Below are 23,508 nucleotides of genomic sequence, written 5' to 3'. Positions count from 1 at the left end.
ATATGAATGGAATTAAGTCATGAATTATTTAAACAGCTAATTAACAGTTAAATTTTTTTAGTACTATGATTGATTGGATCATTATTATCGCTCATTTTATCATCTTATTTCCTTTGGTTAAGGATCTGAAGTTTTCTGTGTTCTCAATTTCCAAGTGTAGCAGTCTTGAAGAATGATTCCATTAAAATTCCACTAAGATCCTTGTTGATAGTTTGCATCCAAGTTTTTTTTAGTGGTCTGACTTTACTCTGGCCTTCTACTTCACTGTAATTTCTTATCCAAGAGTCACTCCTCTTACAGTGACCAAATCAACATTGTCGACTGATTGTAAGGAGTTCATTTTCTTTTTTCATAAAAATGCTGATAATTTCCACAATTAACTGGCTAGGTAGAATCAAATATCAATTTGTTAGATTCAGAGTCTTTGTCAAACTTTGAGACTATAACTAATTTTATATATTTTTAGCGTTTATAAAGTACTTACCAAAGAGAGACAGTTTTTAAAGCTAACTCGTGATTTCTTCTTTCAAATTCGTTGTTACAGAGGAATGTACCTAAGATGAAAGAAAAAAAGACAAACAGCTAAATTGAAGTAACAGTATCATATTACAAACTAGCAGGAAAATTATACATTGCTTAGGATTGAATGAAGATCACTGCTATGTACTTCTTCACTATGCGCATAACACCATAATACTTTCTTTATTTTTACTGACCCTCCTCCTCCCATTTCGCCTCCTATAAAAGTTGGAAGAAGTTGAAATGTTAGAAAACTCTTATATGGTTTATACCTCAGCTCAACAGACCAGGGCAACTGGTTTCGTAGTAACCCATCCAATGAAACTGATTGTTAAGGATGTATCAGACTAGTATGAACTACCAGAATTCATTTTAGCACATAGCTATTTTACACATTGTTGGTGGGTATTTGTGGGTTCATACCTTTCCGAGCTGTATAAGAGTGCAAATAACCACAAATAGATCTGATAGGATTTGTACTCAGCACAGTGCATTTCATAGATCATAATACTATCAGTTAAACCAATGATGCATGACGTTATAAAAATGTGATATCAAAAATAAACTTTTCATTTCTGCTGAATAATTAAATATATAGCATTAAATACAATTAAAAAAAAATTTTTTTAATGAAATTTAAAATTAAAAAAAAAAAGGGTAGTTTGCTTGAATTTGATTGAAATTAAATGTCTTTTTCTAAACTGAAAAAGAAAGTGAATTAGACAGTTTTCTGTTCACAGTCGGTTAAGAGGTGAGAAGAAATCCTTCTAGACTGAGGCTATTTTCATTTCTGTCTTAATTCAGAGTGTCCCTTTTTGAGGGAGTTGAATTTTTCCCACATTGAAAAATTTGGTACTTGTACAGTTTAATCAAGACATGAAAAAATATCGAAAAAAGTTTAAATTGTATGTATCTGTTATGGAATGAAGTTTTCCAAAACAAATTTCACTTAATTTCATCAAGTAGTTTTTGTTTTACAGCGAAAAAACTATTTGTTATGATACCGAGCAAAAGGTTCAATTTTTAGGAAGAAAAGCTAGTATTAAAGATGGGGAGGGAGTGTCGGCGCTTTAAACTGAGTTATCTTCCCGTGGCGTTTCTAAAATCCAAACAAAAATTTTAAAAAATCCAAGATGTCTGCCTTTAACGTGCTGTCATAAAAACGTTTTTCTGCTGTAAAAAAAAACAAAAAAAAAACAAAAAAAAAAAAAACTACTCAATCAAATTAAGTGAAATTTTTTTCCGGAGATCTTCAGTTCAAAATGGATACGTATAATAAAACCTTTTTCGATATTTTCCTTTTTTAATGTCTTGATTAAACTGTACAAGTACCAAAAATTTTGCTACCATATAGAGACTAGAAAATAAAGATAATTAGGTTTTGGAATTTTTAAGATGAGTATTGATAATTTGGATTATTTGAATGCACCTGGTCGAAATGTTGTGAGAACAACATCGATGATGAGAAGAATAATACAAACAATTGCAAGTAAAAGTTAATGAGACATAGTTTAAAACAAGAATGGATACATTTTTAAAATGCGTTCATTCAATTTGCTCATTTAGCGATTAAAATGTTATTTCAAACTTAAGCGTGACAGACTGATGGTTTGGTTGTTTTGTTTTACAGCATATCAACTTTTATCAAGTTATTTAATACTGAATCTAGTAATTTTGTAAACAGTTTTATCTTCAAATATTTATTTATTATGCTTGGTTTGGGTCTTTTGTTTTATGGTATATCAACCCTTTTCAGGTTATTTAATGCTGAATCCAGTAATTTCAGAAAAAGATTTTATGCTTCAAGTTCTATCAAGTATCTATTCATGGTGTTTAATTTAGTTGCTTTGTAGAGAAAAATTGTTTTTATTTTTGGTTTTGCAAAACAGTTTTGCAAAAGCAAAGGAAAAAAATAAACATTAATATCAATGTTTAGTGCATTTTAGATTATAACGCCATTATCTTCAGACAGACTGATGGACAACCTCTTACAGAGATACGCATAAAAAAAACATAACACTTACCAAACTTGGAAGAGTATGCATGTTTAAAAAGGAGTAGAAGGAAATCTTCATTAAATTCAAAAGAGCATGGAAACTGTTGCCAAATCTGAAGAAAGAAAATGAATGTTTATCAGTGAAAGGCTTTGTGTCTTTACCTGAGAGGGTAATACTACAAACCATTGCTTTCAGTTAGAATCTTCAAATGTCATTTACTATAACCAAACAATTCTCAAATAAAAAACAGTCAGTACTTGGACAAGAGTTTTAGAAAAGAAAGTAACTTAAAACAGGTGTACTATATATATATATATATATATATATATATATATATATATATATATATATATATATATATATATATATATATATATTGTGTATATTTAGGCAGCATTTTCTCATTTAGACAAATATTATTGAATAGCATGGAATTATTCTGTTTTATGATTTTCCTTTTTATCTTCTCCAATCTCCGAATAGTACTTTTTGTGTTTTTTTCGAAATTGTATATGTTGGATCCATAATCGCGAGCGCTTTCGACAGAAGTACTTCTATCATCCTCAGGCATATGCCTGAGGATGATAGAAGCGCTCGCGATTATGGATCCAACATATACAATTTCGAAAAAAAAACACAAAAAGGACTATTCGGAGATTGGAGAAGATAAAAAGGAAAATCATAAAACAGAATAATTCTGTGCTATTCAATAATATTTGTCTAAATATATATATTATATATATATATATATGATGGAACGATCAAATTGTTGCCCTAGAAAGACAACATGATCCCATTTCCATTTGATGAAAACCGGTTTCCTATTTTTGTTGCAGACCATCTACTAGTTGGCCAGTTGTGTACAAATCTAAAGACTGATAGGAGCCTTCTATCATGTCTGAAAGTGACACAATGTTCAACAAGCGAGATTGGAGATGCACCACTGTACAACTCATGCTCTCTACCAATTCAAGTTATGACAACAGGACCATTGTCAGCACGCTCAAAATGCTTGCTGGATTGCCACGAATTACAGAGACGTGCCCTAGGTGATGAAAACAAAGTTTCCGGCCACGGTTATGGTCTTTTGTATGATTTCAAGTGAGGGCCACATCATGCCATCTCACATCTTTGAAGTCAGCTTGAAAGTCAACACCAAAGTGTACTTGGATATGCTGAAGAATGTGGTGCGATCAGTGGCTGCTGGCAGACCTTGGGTGTGGCAGCAGGACATAGCGTCGACGCACAAGTCCAAAGAGATCCAAGTTTGGCTTCAGAAGGAGTGCTACGACTTCGTACCCTTCTCTCACTGGCATCCCTCCTTCCCTGACCTAAACCCGCTGGACTACTTCATTTGGTCATACGTCAACAACATCACCAACATGACCCCCCACAACACCAAAGCCAGCCTGATCGCCGCCATCCGCTGAGCTCCTGTTGGCACTTGTAGAAAAGGCATGCTTCCAATTCTGGATGCATATTGAGGCTGAAGGCAGCTACATTGAATAGATGTCAGCTCTACTACATAATCAAGTTACCTGAATTGATTTTTTCAATAAAAGTTTTAAAATAAAGCTGTAGTGTTGCTTTCTTTAAGGCAACAACTTTATCGTACCACCCTGTATTTTATGGATAAAGAAAAATCAACTGAATTATCAACTTTACACCTAAATAGCATTATATCTGAGAAATCAATATTTTGTAGCCAGTGAATTACAAATCTTTTCAATCTGTTTACTTAATGAAAAGAAATTCTACTACTACAACTACTACTAATAATAATACCAACAACAACAACAACAATTATATCTAGTTTCTTTTATCAGATGGCAGACTAAAAGTGAGTTAACCTTAAGTTCATTTAGACATATTTATTTTCCTTGGTTTTATAAAACATATGATTTTGTAGTCATCTTGTCTTTTTTCTAATAATAATTTCAATGAGAGAGAGCTAACCTTTATTTTCATTTTTTTAATCATCATCTTAATTGGTCTATATTTAGCCATATATATATATATATATATATATATATATATATATATATATATATGTTTATTTTTCACAACAGATAAGCAAATATTTGAAATTTAAAAAAAAAAAAGAACTTATCAAAAAGTAAAATGTATGTGATAAAAAAATTGGCACAAACTTTAAAATTTGAAGTAATTGCTCCGAGGCAACATTAAGTTCCTATACCCATGCACAAACAAATATTCTATAAGTGGGGGAAAAAAGTGAATAAAAAGAAAAGAAATAAAGATTTTTTATCCAGAATTCTCTCTATATTAAAAAACAAAATAAAAGAAATCATTTTAAAGTGATTAATGGGAATTTGTAAGCATTACAACACATCTAGTAAGTATGAATTATTCTTAAGTTATCTCCCTTGGTTTCTTGAAATATTTTCACAAAAATGGCTACTTAAACAATCATTCAAATTTATTTTCTTAGTTAAAAATAAAACTACTCGATCAGTTTATATGATTTTTGGAATATGATATTTTCATTTTGTCAGGAGATACATACAGATTTTTCTTTATTTTTGTTTTCTAATATAGGGGGAATTCTGGACAAGAACCAAAATGAAAGTAACATTTACCTGCCAAACACAGTCCAAAAAGAGAAGAAATACTGGTGCTTCTTTGCGCTGCTTTGTCACAGCAAAGGCTGATTTGGCACATCTGTCTTGGAAAGGATGTCCTGCCTGAAGCCATTCTCGTTCAACGAGAGCCTCAAATCTGGTGGATGGAAATAAACACAAATAGTTACTCATATGAATTTTCTATTTTTAGAACAGCAATTCTTTATCAATAGGGTCAGTCTGTGATTTTAGTTTTAAGGAGGAAATGCTATTTCTAAAAATTCCAAAATTTCTAGAGCTTTAAACTTTAAAACTGAATTTTACAAATCTTTTGCTTATTATTGTTTTTAAATCTACACATAAAAAAATTGAAGTTTAAAACATTTTTATTTGTAAAGCAAAAACATAAAAATATTTTTATGTTAAATATTAACTTTTTATTTGTAAAAAAGACAATATTTTTTTAAACATTGATTATTAACAAAAAAAAATTGAAAGATAGATTAGTGTCATTTTTATTTATTCTAAACAAATAAAAATTATTTCTATTTTTAGAAATGAGAATGCTATATAAATATAGATTTTTGAATCAAATATTTGGTACAAGTATTAATATATATATATATATATATATATATATATATACACACACACACACAAAAATAAATAAGTACCAGGGTTCCAAATCATCTACAAACTGAGTCAGACATCTTCTTATATATAAAATAAAGTCAGAATTTCTCCTATTTCTTTGACTGGTATAGCTTTACACAGCTTTATATGTGCATTTGTTGCTAATTATTAATGCATGCATTTAGAAAATTTTATCTTGTTTTGTTCAAACTAGCTAATTCTTATATTTTATCCCCTCAGCCACTTTTTATTTGCTTAGTAATTTCAGTATAGTAGGTAGGAGTGATTACCTTCTTCCATGGAAATAAGTCATTTTCCTTTGACCAATTACATCATAATGATATACAAAAGAACTCTTCTTAATGTACATTTTTCATTTCACACAATGCATTCACACACTTCACATTAAGCACAATGTTGAATAGTGATTACATGACTATTAAAAACATTAAACTGCAAAAGTATGTCTTCTGATTGTAAATAAAAAAAAAAAATTCTTCCTGATGATGCTTATAAAAACTGCCTCAACATTCCTATGTTTGCAAACTATTCAGCACTATTTTTTCTTTTTGTTGAAAGGATTTGCTTCTACAGTGGTCAAGTTGCATTGAGATAGCACCAGTTAAAAAAGTCTGATTATCTACAGTGAAGGCATAGTCAGTTAACATACTCCCTAACTTCCCCACAGCACTATCGGAAGGAGTGACAAGGCAAATCAGTTCCTTCACTTTCATTATTCTTCAGTATTTCTATCATGAAGTGATTTATTGAAATAAAATATAAGAAAAGGACGTTATCAAAAATATATAATAAAAATTAATAAAATTATACACATAAAAATAACACAATTAGTCTTTATTAAATAGTTCATTATTTAAAAAGATTTTTAAAATATTTTCAATAAGTCCTTAAAAACAAAAAAAAAAGTGCAAAAAGCATTTTCAATAATTCTTAAAAAATAAAAATAAAATAAAACTAATTTCAATAACTCTTAATTAAAATAAGACCAAAAAAGCTTTTCAATGATTATCAAATAAAAAAGAAAGGTTGGAAAACTGTAATAAAAACAGGGGTACATGCACAGAGGAGATATAGGTGTGAGAGAAAAAAGTGAATGAACTGATTTGCCTTGTCACTGCTTCTGGTAGTGCTATGTTGGAAGTTAGAAAGTACGATTTTGCTACTTATTGAGTTAATCAAGGGTATTCTTCTTTGTTTGGAGAATTAGTCATGTCAGTCAACTTCATTCATGTAACAGACACTTTGAGATATTCAGCTAACATTTATCAGGTGATGATAAATTCAATCGGTAATGTGTTGACACAGTAGCCTAGAAAGAAAATGTCTGCTAAGTTCTTAGAATGCATCCAACGAGTCTTGTAAATGATGTTTATGACAATGATTTCATGCAGACTGAAGAAATAACAATATTCCAAATTTTCGTGAAGCTGTCTGACAATTTCGGAAGGATTCAATGGATTGCCAAATGTCAGTTAATAGTCAATTCTTGGGGGTGTGAAATCTGTAATTTACCATTATTGAACAGTTATTCGCAGTCAATTGATGATTGGAAATGGAAATGTTCAAAAGATGGATTTTGTCATCCCATACAAAAAAATTCTTCTTTTGAGCAAAGCAAACAATTATCTTTATAATTTGCATGTGGAGTAAGGGTTTCTTTCAGTTTCAGTTTTTACATAAAACTAATTGAGCAGCCATTTTCTTTCTAGGGTGATGTGTCTACACATTACCAACCAATCATATTTTGGGGTTTTTTATTTAATTATTTTAACTTTATAAGTATTTGATTTAGTATCTCTACTGCATTCACTGTAAATACTGCAAATAGTTACAAATGATAAATGTTCGATTTAAATAGAACATCTGATGCCATTTTGTTAGCATTATGAAAACCATGTCAAAATGTAGAACTGAATGGAACATGCCCATCAAGCTCAAAGTCCAACAAAAAAAAAAAAAAAAAAAAAAAAATAGGGTATTGATTTTGTATTCAACTTAGAAGAGAACACTTTGTTTTGTTTCAAAATGCAATAAAAATAAATCTCTTCATTATTATAGCGAAATTCGAAAATTGAAATATTAAATTTCAAGTGAAATCAATGGTATTTACTGAATTGTCATGTTGCAGTATTGAAAATATCCAAAAATTATGAAAAACGATAAGATAGAAAATTAATTTATTATGAAAATAATTAAAGCTTTCAGTCTTACCCTCGAACAGTGCGGCAATCATGATCCAATAAAAGTTGAGCCAATGAAGTTACTTGAAGAGTTGTGTCCATTCCTTCTGATCCATGAACCAAAACTGAAGCTCCTGGAAGGAAAACAAAATTTTCAACAACATACTTACTCTGAATACTTGTCAATAGTTTATTTTTACAAGTTGAAATTTAGTAAAAAAAAAAAAAAGCAAAGTTTACTTCATAAGTCAAAACTTGGTAAAAAAAAATGACTTCACATAGTCCATGTTTATTTGTCTTCACAAGAGAGCAAAGTTATTTGTTTTCTTCATCAAGCCTTTGATGTTGTAGGATGATGTCATAATAGATATGGTGTTACTTCAGATAAGAGACATTTTTTTTTTACAGTTATTCACCCCAAACAAGACAGAGCCACTTGGATATAAAAGGCTACTATTTGGGGCCAAATCTACAGGGATACTATGTAGGAAGTCTAACAGTTTGGAGGAAATTATTAAAATAGAAAGCTTTCCAGCATCTAGAGATGTCTACAAAGCAGGAATGGGATTTTGCTGCTTTTCAGGCTAGTCAGGGGTATTTATGTTGATGGGGTACAAGTGCTTCGAGTTCGGTAGAACATATTGCATTAAAATACTTGTAAAATAGCCACAGAGATGCAACATTTTAGTGATGCGACAGGGAGTAGAGTTTGGTTGATAATGCGGGATCTATTAGGTTAAAGATACTTTTTTGGATCCTGTTTAAGAACAAGAGACTAGTGACAGATGCACCAGCTCAAATGTGGTAACAATACTCGAAGTATAGGTGAATGGTGGCTTTGTAGAGATATAAAATACTCTTAGGTGCAAGTAATTTTTTAGCATGGTAAAGAAAGTCTGCCTTCTTTGCAGTCACCTTAGCAAATAACTGGAAAAACTTCTGTATCCACATATTCAGATTATGTTTTTCCTGCATCTTCACATTCTTAGAAGATGCAAGTTTTTCCGTTTTTGTTTTGTTTTGTTTTTTCTTAGTTAAAAAAAAAAAAAAAATCTACTTGATCAATTTACATAATTTTTGGACTATTCTATGGCTGGTATGTACATCATAATAATTTGTCTGTATTTTTTTTTTTTTAATAACGTTCAATTCTAAATAAGGACCAATAGATGATAGTCACTTGTAGGAATGAATCCTGAGAGGCTATTTGGATGTTCCATCACATGAATTGGAATAAATAACATTCTCATCTATCACCTAACCATGGCCATTGTACATTATTCTGCTATGTCAGCAGGTCACATGACTTTAGTGGAACGGCCTTCTATTTTCGTAGGTCAAAGTCGAGTAGGATAATATGCATGTTTACAAATTTTACTCATCTTATAAACTGATCTTATACCTAACTCTGTCCTTGTATGGAACAAAGTAAATAAGAACACAAAATATTTCAAGATTAGATTCACTACAATAGATTAAATAGCCTACATTTCCCAGCTTTAAAATGCACCCATTTTAAAATAATCCTTGTATCGTCTAACCATGGCCATTGTACTTTATTCTGCAAAGTGAGCAGGTTATTTGACTTTAGTGGAATAGCCTTCTATTTATGTAGGCCACACTCAAGTAGGTTAATATGCATGTTTACTGTAAAATCCAACTTTCCAAAAACAGCACTTTGAATTGGAACAAAAATTAAAATTGCCTCAGTCTAGAATGATTTCTCTACTACACCAAATGAAGACAGAACAGATACACTTTTAATCATTTATTTGCAAAAATATGAAATACATTTGAACAAATTGAGCACAAGGTCAGCAAAAGTGTGAGGAGTGGAGAAAATTTGGTCATCCTCTGTCTATTCTATTCTTTGCTAGAATCATTTTGAATTGCTATAATAATACATTTACTCTAGGGGTTATGTTACTTAGAATGTCCAAATCATTGAAATTTTATTAATATATATATATATATATATATATATATATATATATATACACACACACATAAACAAATTCATTCAAATAAATCGAGGAGAGAGGACAACGAAAAAGACCATCACAACAAATACTACACTTTGCTTCCAAACAAATTGTGTCTAATTTTATATTATTTATTACTAACAAGCAGGACCTCTGAAAATTCCATGATTATATCAAGAAAATAGGTTTTAAGTTAGCATTTTATCTACTTATTATATATTTCTATCAGCATGCCGCTCAGCATTGCCCGATTGTAAAATACACTTAAATATGATATTTTAATTTATGCAGATTTTGTATTTATATTACTAGAAGGACCTGTGGAAATTCCACAGCAGCATTTTTCATATGTAATATATTGTTGCTGGGCATGCTGTGAGCGTTCTGTTCAGCATGAATGAAAGCACAATCATATTATTCTACTTTTTTATTAAAACTGTATCGGCCCCCTTACTGAAAGAATAACTTTGATATATTTCCTGGGCTGATTATTTCATTACAAACACACTGGTCAATTAACTCACATTTATCATTTTTCATAATTATTGAATATGTTACTATGTTCGACAATAATTTTTCATAATTTCACCCCACATTATTGCCCCTTACTAAAATATTAAATTTGATATATTGTATTGGCTGATTATTTTATAAAAGAAAACACAACTATCAATTAACTCACATTTCATCATTTTTAATAATTCTTGGATATAGTACTAATTTTGACAATTTTTCATCATTTAAACTCACCATATCGCACACCTTACTAAAATAACTTTGATATATTGTCTAGGCTGATTATTTCATTACAAACACACACATCAATCAACTCACATTTCATTTTTTGTAATTCTGGGATATGTTACTAATTTCAACAATATTTTTTTATAATTTAAACCAATGTTGTCGTCCAACCTTACTAAAATAATAACTTTGATACATTTGGTGGGCTGATTATTTCATTACAAACACTAATCAATTAACCTCCATTTCATCATTTTTCATAATTCTTGGGTATGTTACTAATTTCGACAATCATTTTTCATAATTTATACCCACATTATCGCCCCCTCCTTAATAAAATGATAACTTTGATTAAATGTGATTTCATGCATTAGTGTGTTTGTATTAAAATAATAAGCCCTGACAATATTTCATTTTTCATAATTCTTGGATATGTTACTAATTTTGACAATCATTTTTCATAATTTTAACCCACATTTTCACCCTTCCCTCTTTACTAAATAATAACTGATATATTGTCTAGGCTGATTATTTCCTTACAAACACACCAATATATTATCTAATATTTCATCATTTTTTTGTAATTCTTGGATATGTTACTAATTTCGACAATAAGTTTTCATAATTTAAGCCCTCCTTATTTCCTTTCCCTTTACTTATATAATAACTTTGATATATTGTCTAGGCTGATTATTTTATTATAATCATGTCGGACACTGCCTCTTTCCAAAAGAAAAGGTAACACCTGGAAGGATGCTATAATTATGAAAACAGAACAGATACTATACCAATCCCCATCTCCTGGTAAAAAAGGGGATCAATGCCTAGGAGACTGTAATGAAAACCAAACAGATACTACACCCACCTCAATTAATTGAGCACTGAAATATAGTACTGAAATAGTCTGAAATAGCAAAGTAAACTGAATTAATTGTTAAGGTATACTAATAGTATAGTTTTGGCTTCAGATGGACAGATACCAAATTTCTTATGAATAGAATAATAGTATTGCTTCGACTTCAGATGGACAGGTACTAAATTTGCATTTGTCATAGATATGTACATATGAAATCAAGCAAAGAAAAACAAACAAGAGGTTACTGACCTTCTTTGTCAATGAACTGAGCAGCCATGCATGCAGCATTGATGACTTCTTTGACATTACTCAACCAACCACTTGAGTCCAGCTTTGATAACCATTTGTCTGTGCTAGAATTTGTGTCAGTACAGGCTTTAAAAAGAAAATTTATTTGGAACATTAATCACAAGAAAAGACATTTTGAAAGAAAGTGTATATAGCAGTTTTGTTAGGTGGATGATACTGTATGGAAGTGAGTGCTGGCCTCCACCCAGTCTTCATTTGCTCATTTTGAGCATAATGACAAAACAATGATCAGATGGATACACAATATTAGGTCATTAGTTATTTTATTTACCGCATCTCCAGGAGGTTATCTATAAAGTCTAGTATGGGTTTCATGAAAGTGTTTCAGTGGAATGAACTGGATTCGAATTTGGTACACCCAGGTTTTCAGTTCACGCAGTTAACCACTGTCATCCACCTCCACCATGTGTTATGCTATACCCCATTCTTTGCTGGTTCCAAAATTCAAAAGTATTGAAGCAAAAATGAAGAACCAAAACAAAAAAGTTTTTTTATAGATTATAATTTATTATAGTAAAATGTAGATATTCTCTCGGTGCACTCAGCTTTTAATATAGAGTCAACTCCTCAACGCCCACTCCGATCGCAAGTATCGCTCTTTTCTATTTGCTGATTCTCTCAATGGGTGACATAATTTGAAAATTGCTTTTAACACATTCCTCAATCCAGCATAACCCAAAATACAAAAATAAAATATTCATATTTTCATCACAACTACAAAATTATCAAACGAATCACAGTTGCATTCCAAATGCAACATTTACCCACAGTCCTGACTTACATTTCATTACCATTTAGGTTACAATTCTTATTTACTTACCTGCTTTTTTGATCAGCCTGGGGTAATCTCATACATGCTAGGTTGTTTACTTTGGCATTTTTTTAACGTTTTGTATGATCTAATAAAAGTTTCCATAAGCATATCAACCTTCTTAAAACATTTTTTATTCTCCTTGAATTTTTAATTTACATAATTTTCCAAACATTTGATATTTCTTTCATCATTCATTTAGATTTTGTATAACTAGGTCAACATCATTAACCCAATATACTTTTTTGTTTTGTCTTTTTCTGATGAAGTTGTCCTCTAAACATTTCATAATATTGTTATCATCACATTGAATTTTGTTCAAGCATTTTTCTACTTCTTTAGGCGACATTTTTTTCTTTTTGTAGGAAACATATTTTACTAACAGGACCATCTGAAAATTTGCTGCTTTTTACATCAATCTTTATAATTTAATAATAATTATTCCTTTTGAAATAATAAATGTATGTCGGAATCAATATTGTTAAGAAAATTAAATTACATTACTCTTTTTCTGTAAAAATAATTGTCATTATCAAGTAAAACGAATATATCTATTCTTTGTGTGTTTATTTAAAATTACAGCAATTTAATTCTTTTTAAAGCAATAAATATTTAGTCTTTTAGTCAACTGAATGACATATCTTAATTTTGGAACAATTCATTTTAAAACGAGTAAAGTTGGAATCTTTTACCGCAGCAATATCAAATTAATCATTAATAACCATCATTGTTGATTGGACAAACTCATTTTACTTTTAAATATGAGTGAAAAATGATAAAATACATCTGGACATAAAGTGCTTTAGTGTATTAAATCTTATCAATGACAAAATGCCTTCCAGCCATAATAACAATGAAAACACCACCACCAATGATACATGCTCTAACAGCCACTCTGCTTTATTTATGAGGTTTCTTGTTTAAACAAAACACAGTTACATCAATATTACAAAATAATGCAATTAAATAAGGGCCAGCAATTCCAGAAATTCCATTGCCATTGAAATAAAAATAAATCTCTCCACAAGAGAATATTTATCTGTATTTTTAAATTTCTGCATCATAAGCAGCAGATCCTGGTCCATATGTGGACTTGACCAAATGAGATGAAATTGAACTTGCATAATGCATATATTTTTGTTTTTCCATATAAAAAAATAATTATAAAAATGTAAAAATTTAAACCGAAGAAATAGAATAAAGAACTTGTTCAGAATACAGTTTTCATTTTGAATGTTATTTATTTGGTTGATGTAACCTACAACCTTCTTCAGGTGATTTTTGTCAAACTTGAGACTCTGTACGGAAATTCGAACAGAACCCTTTATTTAATCAACCACAGATGGGTTTCTCTTGTTCTTTCAACAACGACCAGATAGAAGTTTTAATTAATTCTTAATTATATTCTTAGTATCACTTGTACCAGAAATTGAACCTTCAACCTCCAGAAAACTGTCACTTAGAATTGATTATTACTTAGCACTTTTTCTGTTGCACCATAGATCCACCACCATGGATTAAAAACGTGTTTTTTTTATTTCAAATTCCCAAATTTTGACACAATGCACATGAAAATTCGGAAATTACATTGGCCAAAATGTTATAAGAATAACATCAAGATAATCTGAATAAATCAAAATTATACATAGAATAATCAAAGTTAGAAACCTTCGATAAGTTTAATGAGAGATTCATGAAGCGCATGTCGTCTGTCTATTCCTTGATTGATTCTTCTCCATTGGGAATAATGGACTTCAGGCTCAAAACCTCCACCTGCAGAAAAAAAAAAAAACAGCTGCAATTATTGTTGGGTCTTTCATTTCAACAAAGTTAAACACCATTGATACTTAGATGCATGATTATTACAAAATACCAGATGATATAAGTTTGGAAGTAGTGTGTGTGTGGGGAGGGAGGGTCACTGAAAAGACTTTGCTAGTCTCTCTCTATCATTATTTCCATGAAAAGTGCTCAATTGAGCTCTAATCTTTGGTTTGACCTTGTAAGACATACACAGCAAGAATTCGTCTTTCTATCACAATGGAAAATCTTTTTACTTTCTCCCTTTACGTGCTTATCATGAGGGAGAACTTCTATATTTTCTTTGCAAGAGTTTCCCTACTTGTGGAACTCATTATCACAGGACTGCTTCCCTGTTCATTTATAGCTTTGTAAAATTCAAATCAGATGTTAACAAATTATTATAAGTAATCACATACATTTCATACCATTGATCAATATTAGTACTCCCATCATTTGTCTGACAATCATTCCATCTCATTAACCTTGATCCTTTAGTGGCTCTTGGTCACAATAAGTGGAGACCCACTAGTAAAAAAAATAATAATAAATAATTGTAATGTTACTTTTTAATATAATTGGGAAAAAGTACAAATCCATTTTTCTTTCTTATTATGAGTGACATAGGAAGGTAGACTAGACACTCAAGTCTTGATAGGGCAATTACTGTAGGAGAATGTCAATTCCAAAATAGCATCAGACCAGATCTGCTCATGCAAGCATTTCTTTAGACTGTTTATGATTTCTTCTTACCACTTGCTATAAACTTTTCAGCACACTAGCACTATCTCAAAGCATATCCATTGTGGCTGGAGACTGACTTAGGCCAACAAAGAAAGGAGAGATGATATACCACAGTTTGATTGGTCCAGCAAGATATCTTCAGAGGGGCATTTTTAAAATAATCCGTTAAGTAATAGATTGGTGTTTATCAATAGTGACTTATAGAAGAACATTTGTTCCCATGACTGCCTAGAAAAGAAATGCTAATAATAAGTTCTTTGAAGTCTATAATGCTTACAAAATTTATAAAAAGAAATTTAACATTTCTTTATCTGAGTTTAACTTCCAATAAATAATGATGTCTTTTTTTAAATAGACATTAACTTATTTATTTCTTTACATTACTTGGGTATTACAACAGGTGATACATTTCTTTTCCGTCTAACAGCTGCTTACACTATTGCTTTTATTCTTTTTGAAACGATGGTAGGAGTAATTTTAAATAGTCAGTAATTAAGTATTTAGTTGGTGTTTAAAAGCAGCAGTGGTCAACAGAAGCTGATCTGTCTCCATGGCTGCCTAAGAAAGGAAATGGTAATAGGAAGTTCTTTGAAATCTATAATGCAACTAACCAGCAGCAAGTTTCAGAAGTTGTGAGATTTGGGTACAGGTAGAACTCTGGACAAACATTAAAAATGATAATAAAAATTTGTAATGTTGGCATTGACTGGCATCACACTAAATAGTCAAGAAGGGTCATGGAGGATGGAAAGGCAAAGGAGAGAACACACTAACCAAACCTCCACTGGAGGAGTGTAAAGAGAAATGAGATCTTGGGGAGGCCTATTGCCACCCAAATTCTGATGAAGACTTATGGTTATTGCCAGCGAGAAGTCAATGGCAAACGATTGTTGTGATAATGTAAATTCATTTGCAAAGGTTATTGAAAGAGATGAAGAGTACTAGAAATCTGGGAAAACTTGTTGTCACTCAGATTCCAAGGAACACTACCGGTTGTCGTCAATAACTAAGCACTGATGATTACCTGTGTGAGAACTCCTAGTGAGTACAGATAATAATAATAATGTGGAAAAGACTTACCTTAAATAGATATATATGTTGCATAGGGGTACATATTAAGGAGAATGACGGCGGGGATATATATATATAACAATGATGAGGGGGAGAGACATTTATACAGCTCTAGGATGTTTCTTATAACATATATTAGCGAGGAGAGAGGGTGATAGATGCACAGTTCTTATATTTCTTATAACACATACAGAGAGGAGGAGAGATACATATTCTTGGAAGGGTTACGCAATGTTCATAATAAGATGTTTAACACATTACCTTTTGGGTGTTGAATGATGATACATGACTACAGTTTTACAAAAACACAAAGATGATACATTATTCATTGGATCAGTTGAATGATGATGACATCAGGAATTCACATTCAGGATCTACATAGTTTAATCTTCTACCCTTTGCTTCCAAAGGAGCAGCTGACCACTGACTGCCAACTGACTGACTCTCCTGATCTCTGCTGACTAGCAGACTCAACTGTTCTGCCTCAACTACTCTGATCTGACTAACTCTAGCTTTTATATTGAGAATCCCCCTTTTGCTATGACATCAGAAGTGTGTTTCCCAAATGTGACCAATTCACGTAGCTATGCACATGTTTTCCCAAAACACACTTCTGCAACAAAGAATTCTCAACTAACCTATTTTTTAACAATGTATTTTTACTTTGTATTGTTCATTCTTTTTAGCTGACATTTTTAATATTCAGTTTCATAAAAGAATGAACAATCAATTCTTTTTACAATATAAACAATATCTATTTCTAATAGAATTTAACAATAGACCTTTTTTAGCATTCCGATTGCTAACATTCTATTTCTGAACCTTGTTTACAAGGTTCGAGTGTCGGCTTATCCTAATCTCATTTTCACTTATCTAATGTTCTTATTTACATGGAAAGGGACAGCCCTTTTTCCTGTAATATGGTCAAATGACATGATGTACACTCTCCCCACTTTTTGTAACTAAATGCAACTTAAAAATTTCTTCTGAATATTATAAAAATGAACACATAAGGTTTTATAAGTGGGTATTACTTTTCTATATTAATTTAATGTAGATAGAATCCTCTTCAATCATATTGAGATATAGTAAGGTTTTATCTATGTTAAATAAAATCATAGGAAATTGATACATACCTGTAAAATTTAAATATGATTAGGGAATTAAAAAAAATTAATTTAATACATTAGTGCTTAATCAATGGTATTCCGAATAAATTGTTGACTTGCATTTAATTACAAAAGAATGAGCAAGGTGGAATGTAGCCATTATATATATATCAGGGGCGGAGATGGGACTAGTGCCACTCGTGCCTAGCACGACCAATAACTCGGTCAATGTTATTCAAAATGGATTAAAAATCATCCATTAATTTCAAGCAATTACATATCTATTCAAGTTTCGATAAGTAGCCAAAAGTTCATAAATATATTTGGGAATAATACAGCGATGCTGTTTTGAACGGATGGTCTTTGCCCAGCCACCGTCAGATCCATTGAACATCCCATAAAAGCACCTATAATGTTGTGTATAGAGTTGTGGACTTAATTGCTAACCTGGTTAGTTGTCATTGTCATCAATTTCTTTATTCTAATAAACATATTTTTCGCGTCATAGTAATGAACATCTTTTCTTTTATACTTTTGAAAGGAAAAAAAATTATCTTATCTACTGTATTAACAAGACTACAAATTATATAGTATCTTGATTGTTTACAAAAAAACACAATGCAAGGTACTTTAGTCAATCTGTGCTATACAATGGAGAATCACGCATTAGCTGATGAGTCGTTCCACTTAAGTTAACAAATTTACCGAACTTCCATTACTATCGATTACTATATTGCCCTTTTGACTACTAGTTTGTCTCTGCTTTATCATTATTTTCATGGAAAGTGTTCAACTGAGCTTCAATCTATGGTCCCCCCTCGCCAAACTTTCACAAGAAACACTCAACTAGCTGAAAACATTATCAATGATTTTCCACACTCTTTATCTGTGCCTAAACCTAAACATAGATTCCATGATCAAAGCTTCTTTCTTAGAACTGCATGCCTGTGGAATTGTCTTCCGTTTTCCTGCTTTCCAGCTGTCTATAGTATGGTTGTCTTCAAGTCCAACGTGAACAAGTTTCTGATGAGCCGTTCCACTTAAGTTAACAAATTTACCGAACTTCCATTACTATCGATTACTATATTGCCCTTTTGACTACTGTTCACTCTTTAACCCTTATCCTTGAGTGGCCTCTCGGCCTTGATAAGTGGTGATGCCTATGTAAAAAAAAAAAAAAAGCTACTATGATGACTTACTTTGGGTCCACCACGGCTTGGGAACTGAAGTTGACAGATGGGGGCACGAGTAGCAATGATAGGCTAGAGTCGCCACTGATTTTATATATATATATATATATATATATATATATATATATATATAATATAAAGCTGAATGTCTGTCTCTGTGTGTGTGTCTGCTCACGAATAGGCTCCTATATGGTTGACTATTTTAAAAAACTGATTACATATAATGATAGAAGATGTATCGAGACACAGGAATGGGTATGTTTGATCTGATAGACCAGTGGTTCATTAAAATTGTGGGGTCTGCGTTCGCGCCTGGTCCACAAAGTATGGAAATAAAAAATTTAAAAAAAACACGTTTACAAGTGTTTTTGATATAGATGTACATAAGAATACTTTGATAAGTATGTTTTAACTTAAATAGGGATGGTATAATAAAATTGTGGGGTCTGCATTTGCGCCTGACCTCCATAGAATGGAAATAGGCACAAACTTTAATAAAGACTTTTCATATCTATCTGCGTAAGTATACTTTGATAATTATGTTTCAGTTTGAAGAAATATGGTATAATAGAATTATGGGGTGTTCGTTCGCACCTGACCTCCATAGAATGGAAATATGTCACAAAGTTTAACAAGGTTTTTTAATATAGATCCACAGAATATTGTGATAAGTGTTTCAGTGTGAACAGGTATGGTATAATAAATTATGGGGTTTATTTATTTTATTTTTACTTTCATCATATTTTGCTTTGGTTTTGATGCACTCAAATTCGACCCAAATTTACTACCCTTCCTTTTCATAACCTATCATACTTTCATAAATCAGAGTCCATTTTCTGTAGGCTGTTTTTGAACCCAGTCAACAACGGGTACTTTTGCAAGTATATATATAAATTAAGCTTACCAGATCCTTAATGTTAGGCTTAAACAGTATTGTATCTGACAAATTGATACTTAATTTTGACTAAAAATTACTTCCTTTTCAACCTTGTATGATGTTCTTTGTACTAGAAATATGTAATTTGCTTTATTTTCTTTCCAAAAATATTTATTCTGGTTAGGATATTTGTTAGACTGAGAGAATGTACTATTTATGACCTTAAACTATACTAGACATGTATCGTATTGATTAAAAAAAGTTTCAACATTTGTCTACCAGCGTTCAACTTCAAATGAAATAAATATTAACCTATTTATTTCTTTATATTACTTGAATAGTACAACAGAAGGTAAGAGAAATTTAACACCTAGCAACTACTTATACTGTTTTACTGAGATAATGCAAGCAATCTTAATTACAAACATTGCAAATCGAGATTCACTGGGTAAGTACAGCTACATCCTCAGCCATGCATCAATCTGCTTCATGCATGTGATATACTGGTCACAAACTAGCATGTACGAAAATAATGCAAAACTTTTAACTTGGCTTTATATAATAATGTCTGCTACCTTAACATGATCCAGATGCTAACAAGACAAAATGCTATCAGGTTGAAAAACAAGTCTCCAACTTTTTCCCCATCTACCAGAATTATTAAATAACAACAAAATTTCAGAAAATAATCAAGTTGAAAATGTTTTCATACCTTTAGTTTGAGCCAATTTGGCATCGTTTTGAGACCGTGTATCTAGAATGTAACCTCTTCTGCCAATTCCAAGAACAGCATTTACAAGTCTCTCATCATCTTTACATCGGCGGCCATTATTGCCTGTCATGGGTTGACTACTTCGCATCATCACAGCCTGTAGCAAGAAAATCAAGAGAAAAAAAAAACATTATCAAGACTTTATTTTTTTTAGTATTATTATTATATAAGGTGATTTTTGTTTAAAGCAAATAGCAGTAGTTAATGTCCAGGAGAGATGGAGAAATATACATAATTCATGTTATTAAGGCTTTCAGTTATTAAGAAAAAAATTCATGATCAAAAGTTTTTTAGTTAAAAATCAGTAAAATCATTTTAAAAGATTTTTTTGTTATTATACAAATAGCTTGAAATGTTGATATATTTTATAAGACTTGCAAGGATGATAATTTCCAAAAGTTTAAGTGTTAATGAAAATAACAACATTCCGTTTTGTTGTTTTATTTAGTTTGTACTTGTTTATAATGGTGGTGGGTTACACTTGGCTTTCCACATAGTGTGTAGGCATTCAGATCTTCAAGTGATATGTGTATCTCTTCAGGTTCCATCCAAAGTCCTTCAACTTCAGATTGAAATTCATTAGATAGTTTGTTCATGCTTCATCATTGTTTTTCAACGTTTTATTAAAGTACTTTTATTTTTATAATTTTTTTAAAATGATTGATAATTTGTATTCAGACTATTCTCATTTTGAATATACTGACAATGTGTCGGCTGATGTAACTTCTGATAATTTTCAAGTGTATCTTTTTCAAACTTGGGAATCTTTGGATTGAACATAGGCATCTTTATGTCAAACTTGAGAACCTTTATGGAATTTGTTAGACTTTGAGCAGTAAACCTCATTCCTATTTTTTTGTTTTTTTAATGAATTAATATCAATGAAATGACAAACTTTTAGATCTCAGAAAAATAAAATTTGAAAAACATTTTCAAAGTTTCCAAGGTGTAATTGCATCATTCAAACTTATAGTAAAATGATTCCCTAATGGAATGGGTCCTAACTTTTAAAGATTAGGAGTTTAAAACTTTCCTTTATTTGTGCACTTATTTTAACACCAAGTATGAAAAGGTTTAAAACTGTGAAATGTGATTTAGATTATGATTATTCATATTCTTGCAACATTCAATGTTGAAAACACTGCCATATAAATAAAATGAAATGAAGAACACAATGAAAAAAAAACTGGCCAACTACTAGATGATCTGCAACAAAAAAAGAAAACCGGTTTTTATCAAATGGAAATGGAATCATGTTGTCTTTTCTAGGGCGACAATTTTATCGTTCCACCCTGTAAAGGTTTTTTTTTTAATGCCACAAAATTTACACACAGAAAAATATTTTTATCATACAAATATGTGGTTTATTCCAAACATTAATTTTTGGCATTTTTAATTTAAATACAATTTTGGGTATTTGTGGCTTGCATGTATAAGTGTAATTTAATTTTCACAACTATGTATTAAATTTGGCTGTATTTCAACAATAATGTGTCGAATGTTGTTTTTCAAGTGGACTATTGTGTTTGGTTTATCAACATAAACATGGGACTTTATATATCTCCAAAGAAAATAATTTAATGGAGTTAAATCGCAGGAACATAGTGGCTAGTCGACAGGTCCATTTCATGAAATTATTCATTTTTCAAATGTAATTTACACAATTTGCACATCCTGCTTAGGTTCTAGTCTCTTCATTATGAATTGTCAAACCAAACTGAACTCAAAATAACCGATAGTTGCCAAATCTGCAATTAAAGAAGATTGAGTTGTAAATTTAAAGTTTACCACCTCTATAAAAAAAAAAAACACTCTTTAGATAAAGAGATAAAAAAACAAAGAAAAAAATGGTGGCTTACCTTTGTGTCGCGGTGATAGTAACATAAAACTGGGAAGCGTCCATATTGTCTAAATCCTGCTACACGTATCAGGGTAGTATCATCCACAGATTTCGGAACAATCACAGCATGGGGGTAAGATGGGCACACCTTGTAAAACAGAAGGAGAAGGAAGTGAGCGAATAGTATTGTAAAAAATGAGAAAGGATCCATTCTTAACTATCTGTTATTTCAAACTTGTCTACAAAACAAGAAAGTTTTCTGTAGTTCCAATGAATGAGTGATTAAGCCGACACCAACTTTATTAAGTCTCGCCTTGTAGAAATCATGTTAGGATCTTAATTTTCTTTCTGTGAATTTTTATATTTGCAGATTTGAAGATAAATTAACTAATTCATTTAATAATGAATGAGTATTTACACAAAATGTGTCCAACAAAAAACAGCATTTTACAACTTGGTTGTAGGTTCAATCCCTGGCTTAGAATGTGTGCTAGTTTAGCTGTACTGATGAGTTGTGATACAGCTAGACTGCCTGTGGATGATAAGAGAGAGAGAAAGTTGAGACAAATTTATATTATCCATCTAAGTACCGAGAAATTAAGATCAACAATGAAATTTATAGATCAAATTTATGTCATTGTGATTTATTGTCCGTTTTGAAGCAAAGAAAAACTAACTGTTGTTTCAACAAGTATCAAAAACATACTTTAACAAATTCAGGTAGTAAACTAAAAAAACTTTCCTCAGAGAATTAATGCCAAATCATTTGAATTTATTTTTGATCTATTTAGAAACCTGTGTTAGATTTTCTTTGCTTCGAAACTGACAATAAATTATGACATAAATTTGATTTATTTATTTATAGCTCAACCTTGATAGAAACATGTGATGTAACGTAGCTCAGAAAGTGAGAAAGGTTGGTTGGTTGGTTGTTTTACGGCATATCAACCCTTTTCGGGTTATTTAATGCTGAATCCAAAGACTTTGAAGAAAATTTTTTTTAATAGAATATATTTGTTGTTTTCACGTCGGTTTCTATTTCACCCATAGTTGGGACCCTAACAGGTACTACTACTCCGGGTCAGAGTGGACCTGGGAGCAATGGTAATTAAAGGGTAGCTCCACACTCCCCAAAGCCCACAAGCTGGGGCCTCGCCACTGGATATAGTTTAAGGTCATATCCAGGACCCCCATTGAGGGACTTTTACCCTCTGCAGGGGGGCAGTCGGCGTATTCTAATGCCCCACCGACAGGACCAAGTGAGAAAGAGTAATTGCCAGTTTGATTGGAAAGTAAAAGTCTAAACATGTTGTTTTAGGAATATCCTGATAAGATATGATCAAACAGTGGTTATTGATCTCTCCATGTCTCTCCACTTTATGCTTTACTGGATGATGATTTGAAACAACAAGGTGAATAAACCTCTTCTTGTTTACAACTGTCTCGACTTGGTCTGTTTTTAGGATATGAA

The 23,508-nt window shown here is 31.2% G+C and overlaps 1 protein-coding gene across 3 annotated transcripts in view; it reads right to left on the bottom strand.

The window, feature by feature from the left end:
• Window positions 1-23,508, bottom strand: part of LOC145295940 (myotubularin-related protein 9-like) — a 165,990-nt gene that overhangs the window by 12,431 nt on the left and 130,051 nt on the right. For all 3 annotated transcript variants that reach the window (XM_080141822.1, XM_080141820.1, XM_080141821.1), the window contains exons 5-12: window positions 22,057-22,185; window positions 20,138-20,294; window positions 14,303-14,407; window positions 11,764-11,889; window positions 7,964-8,066; window positions 5,117-5,255; window positions 2,544-2,628; window positions 485-554 (exon numbers count right to left, since the gene is read on the bottom strand). In XM_080141822.1, the coding sequence (XP_079997948.1) occupies window positions 485-554; window positions 2,544-2,628; window positions 5,117-5,255; window positions 7,964-8,066; window positions 11,764-11,889; window positions 14,303-14,407; window positions 20,138-20,294; window positions 22,057-22,185 (914 nt within the window). The remainder of the gene's footprint in view (window positions 1-484; window positions 555-2,543; window positions 2,629-5,116; window positions 5,256-7,963; window positions 8,067-11,763; window positions 11,890-14,302; window positions 14,408-20,137; window positions 20,295-22,056; window positions 22,186-23,508) is intronic.

Source organism: Euprymna scolopes, chromosome 16, assembly GCF_053919585.1.
Source record: "Euprymna scolopes isolate OS-2025 chromosome 16, ASM5391958v1, whole genome shotgun sequence".
In the NCBI taxonomy this organism is placed as follows: Eukaryota; Metazoa; Mollusca; class Cephalopoda; order Sepiida; family Sepiolidae; genus Euprymna; species Euprymna scolopes.
This window is presented reverse-complemented; position numbering and strand designations above follow the sequence as displayed.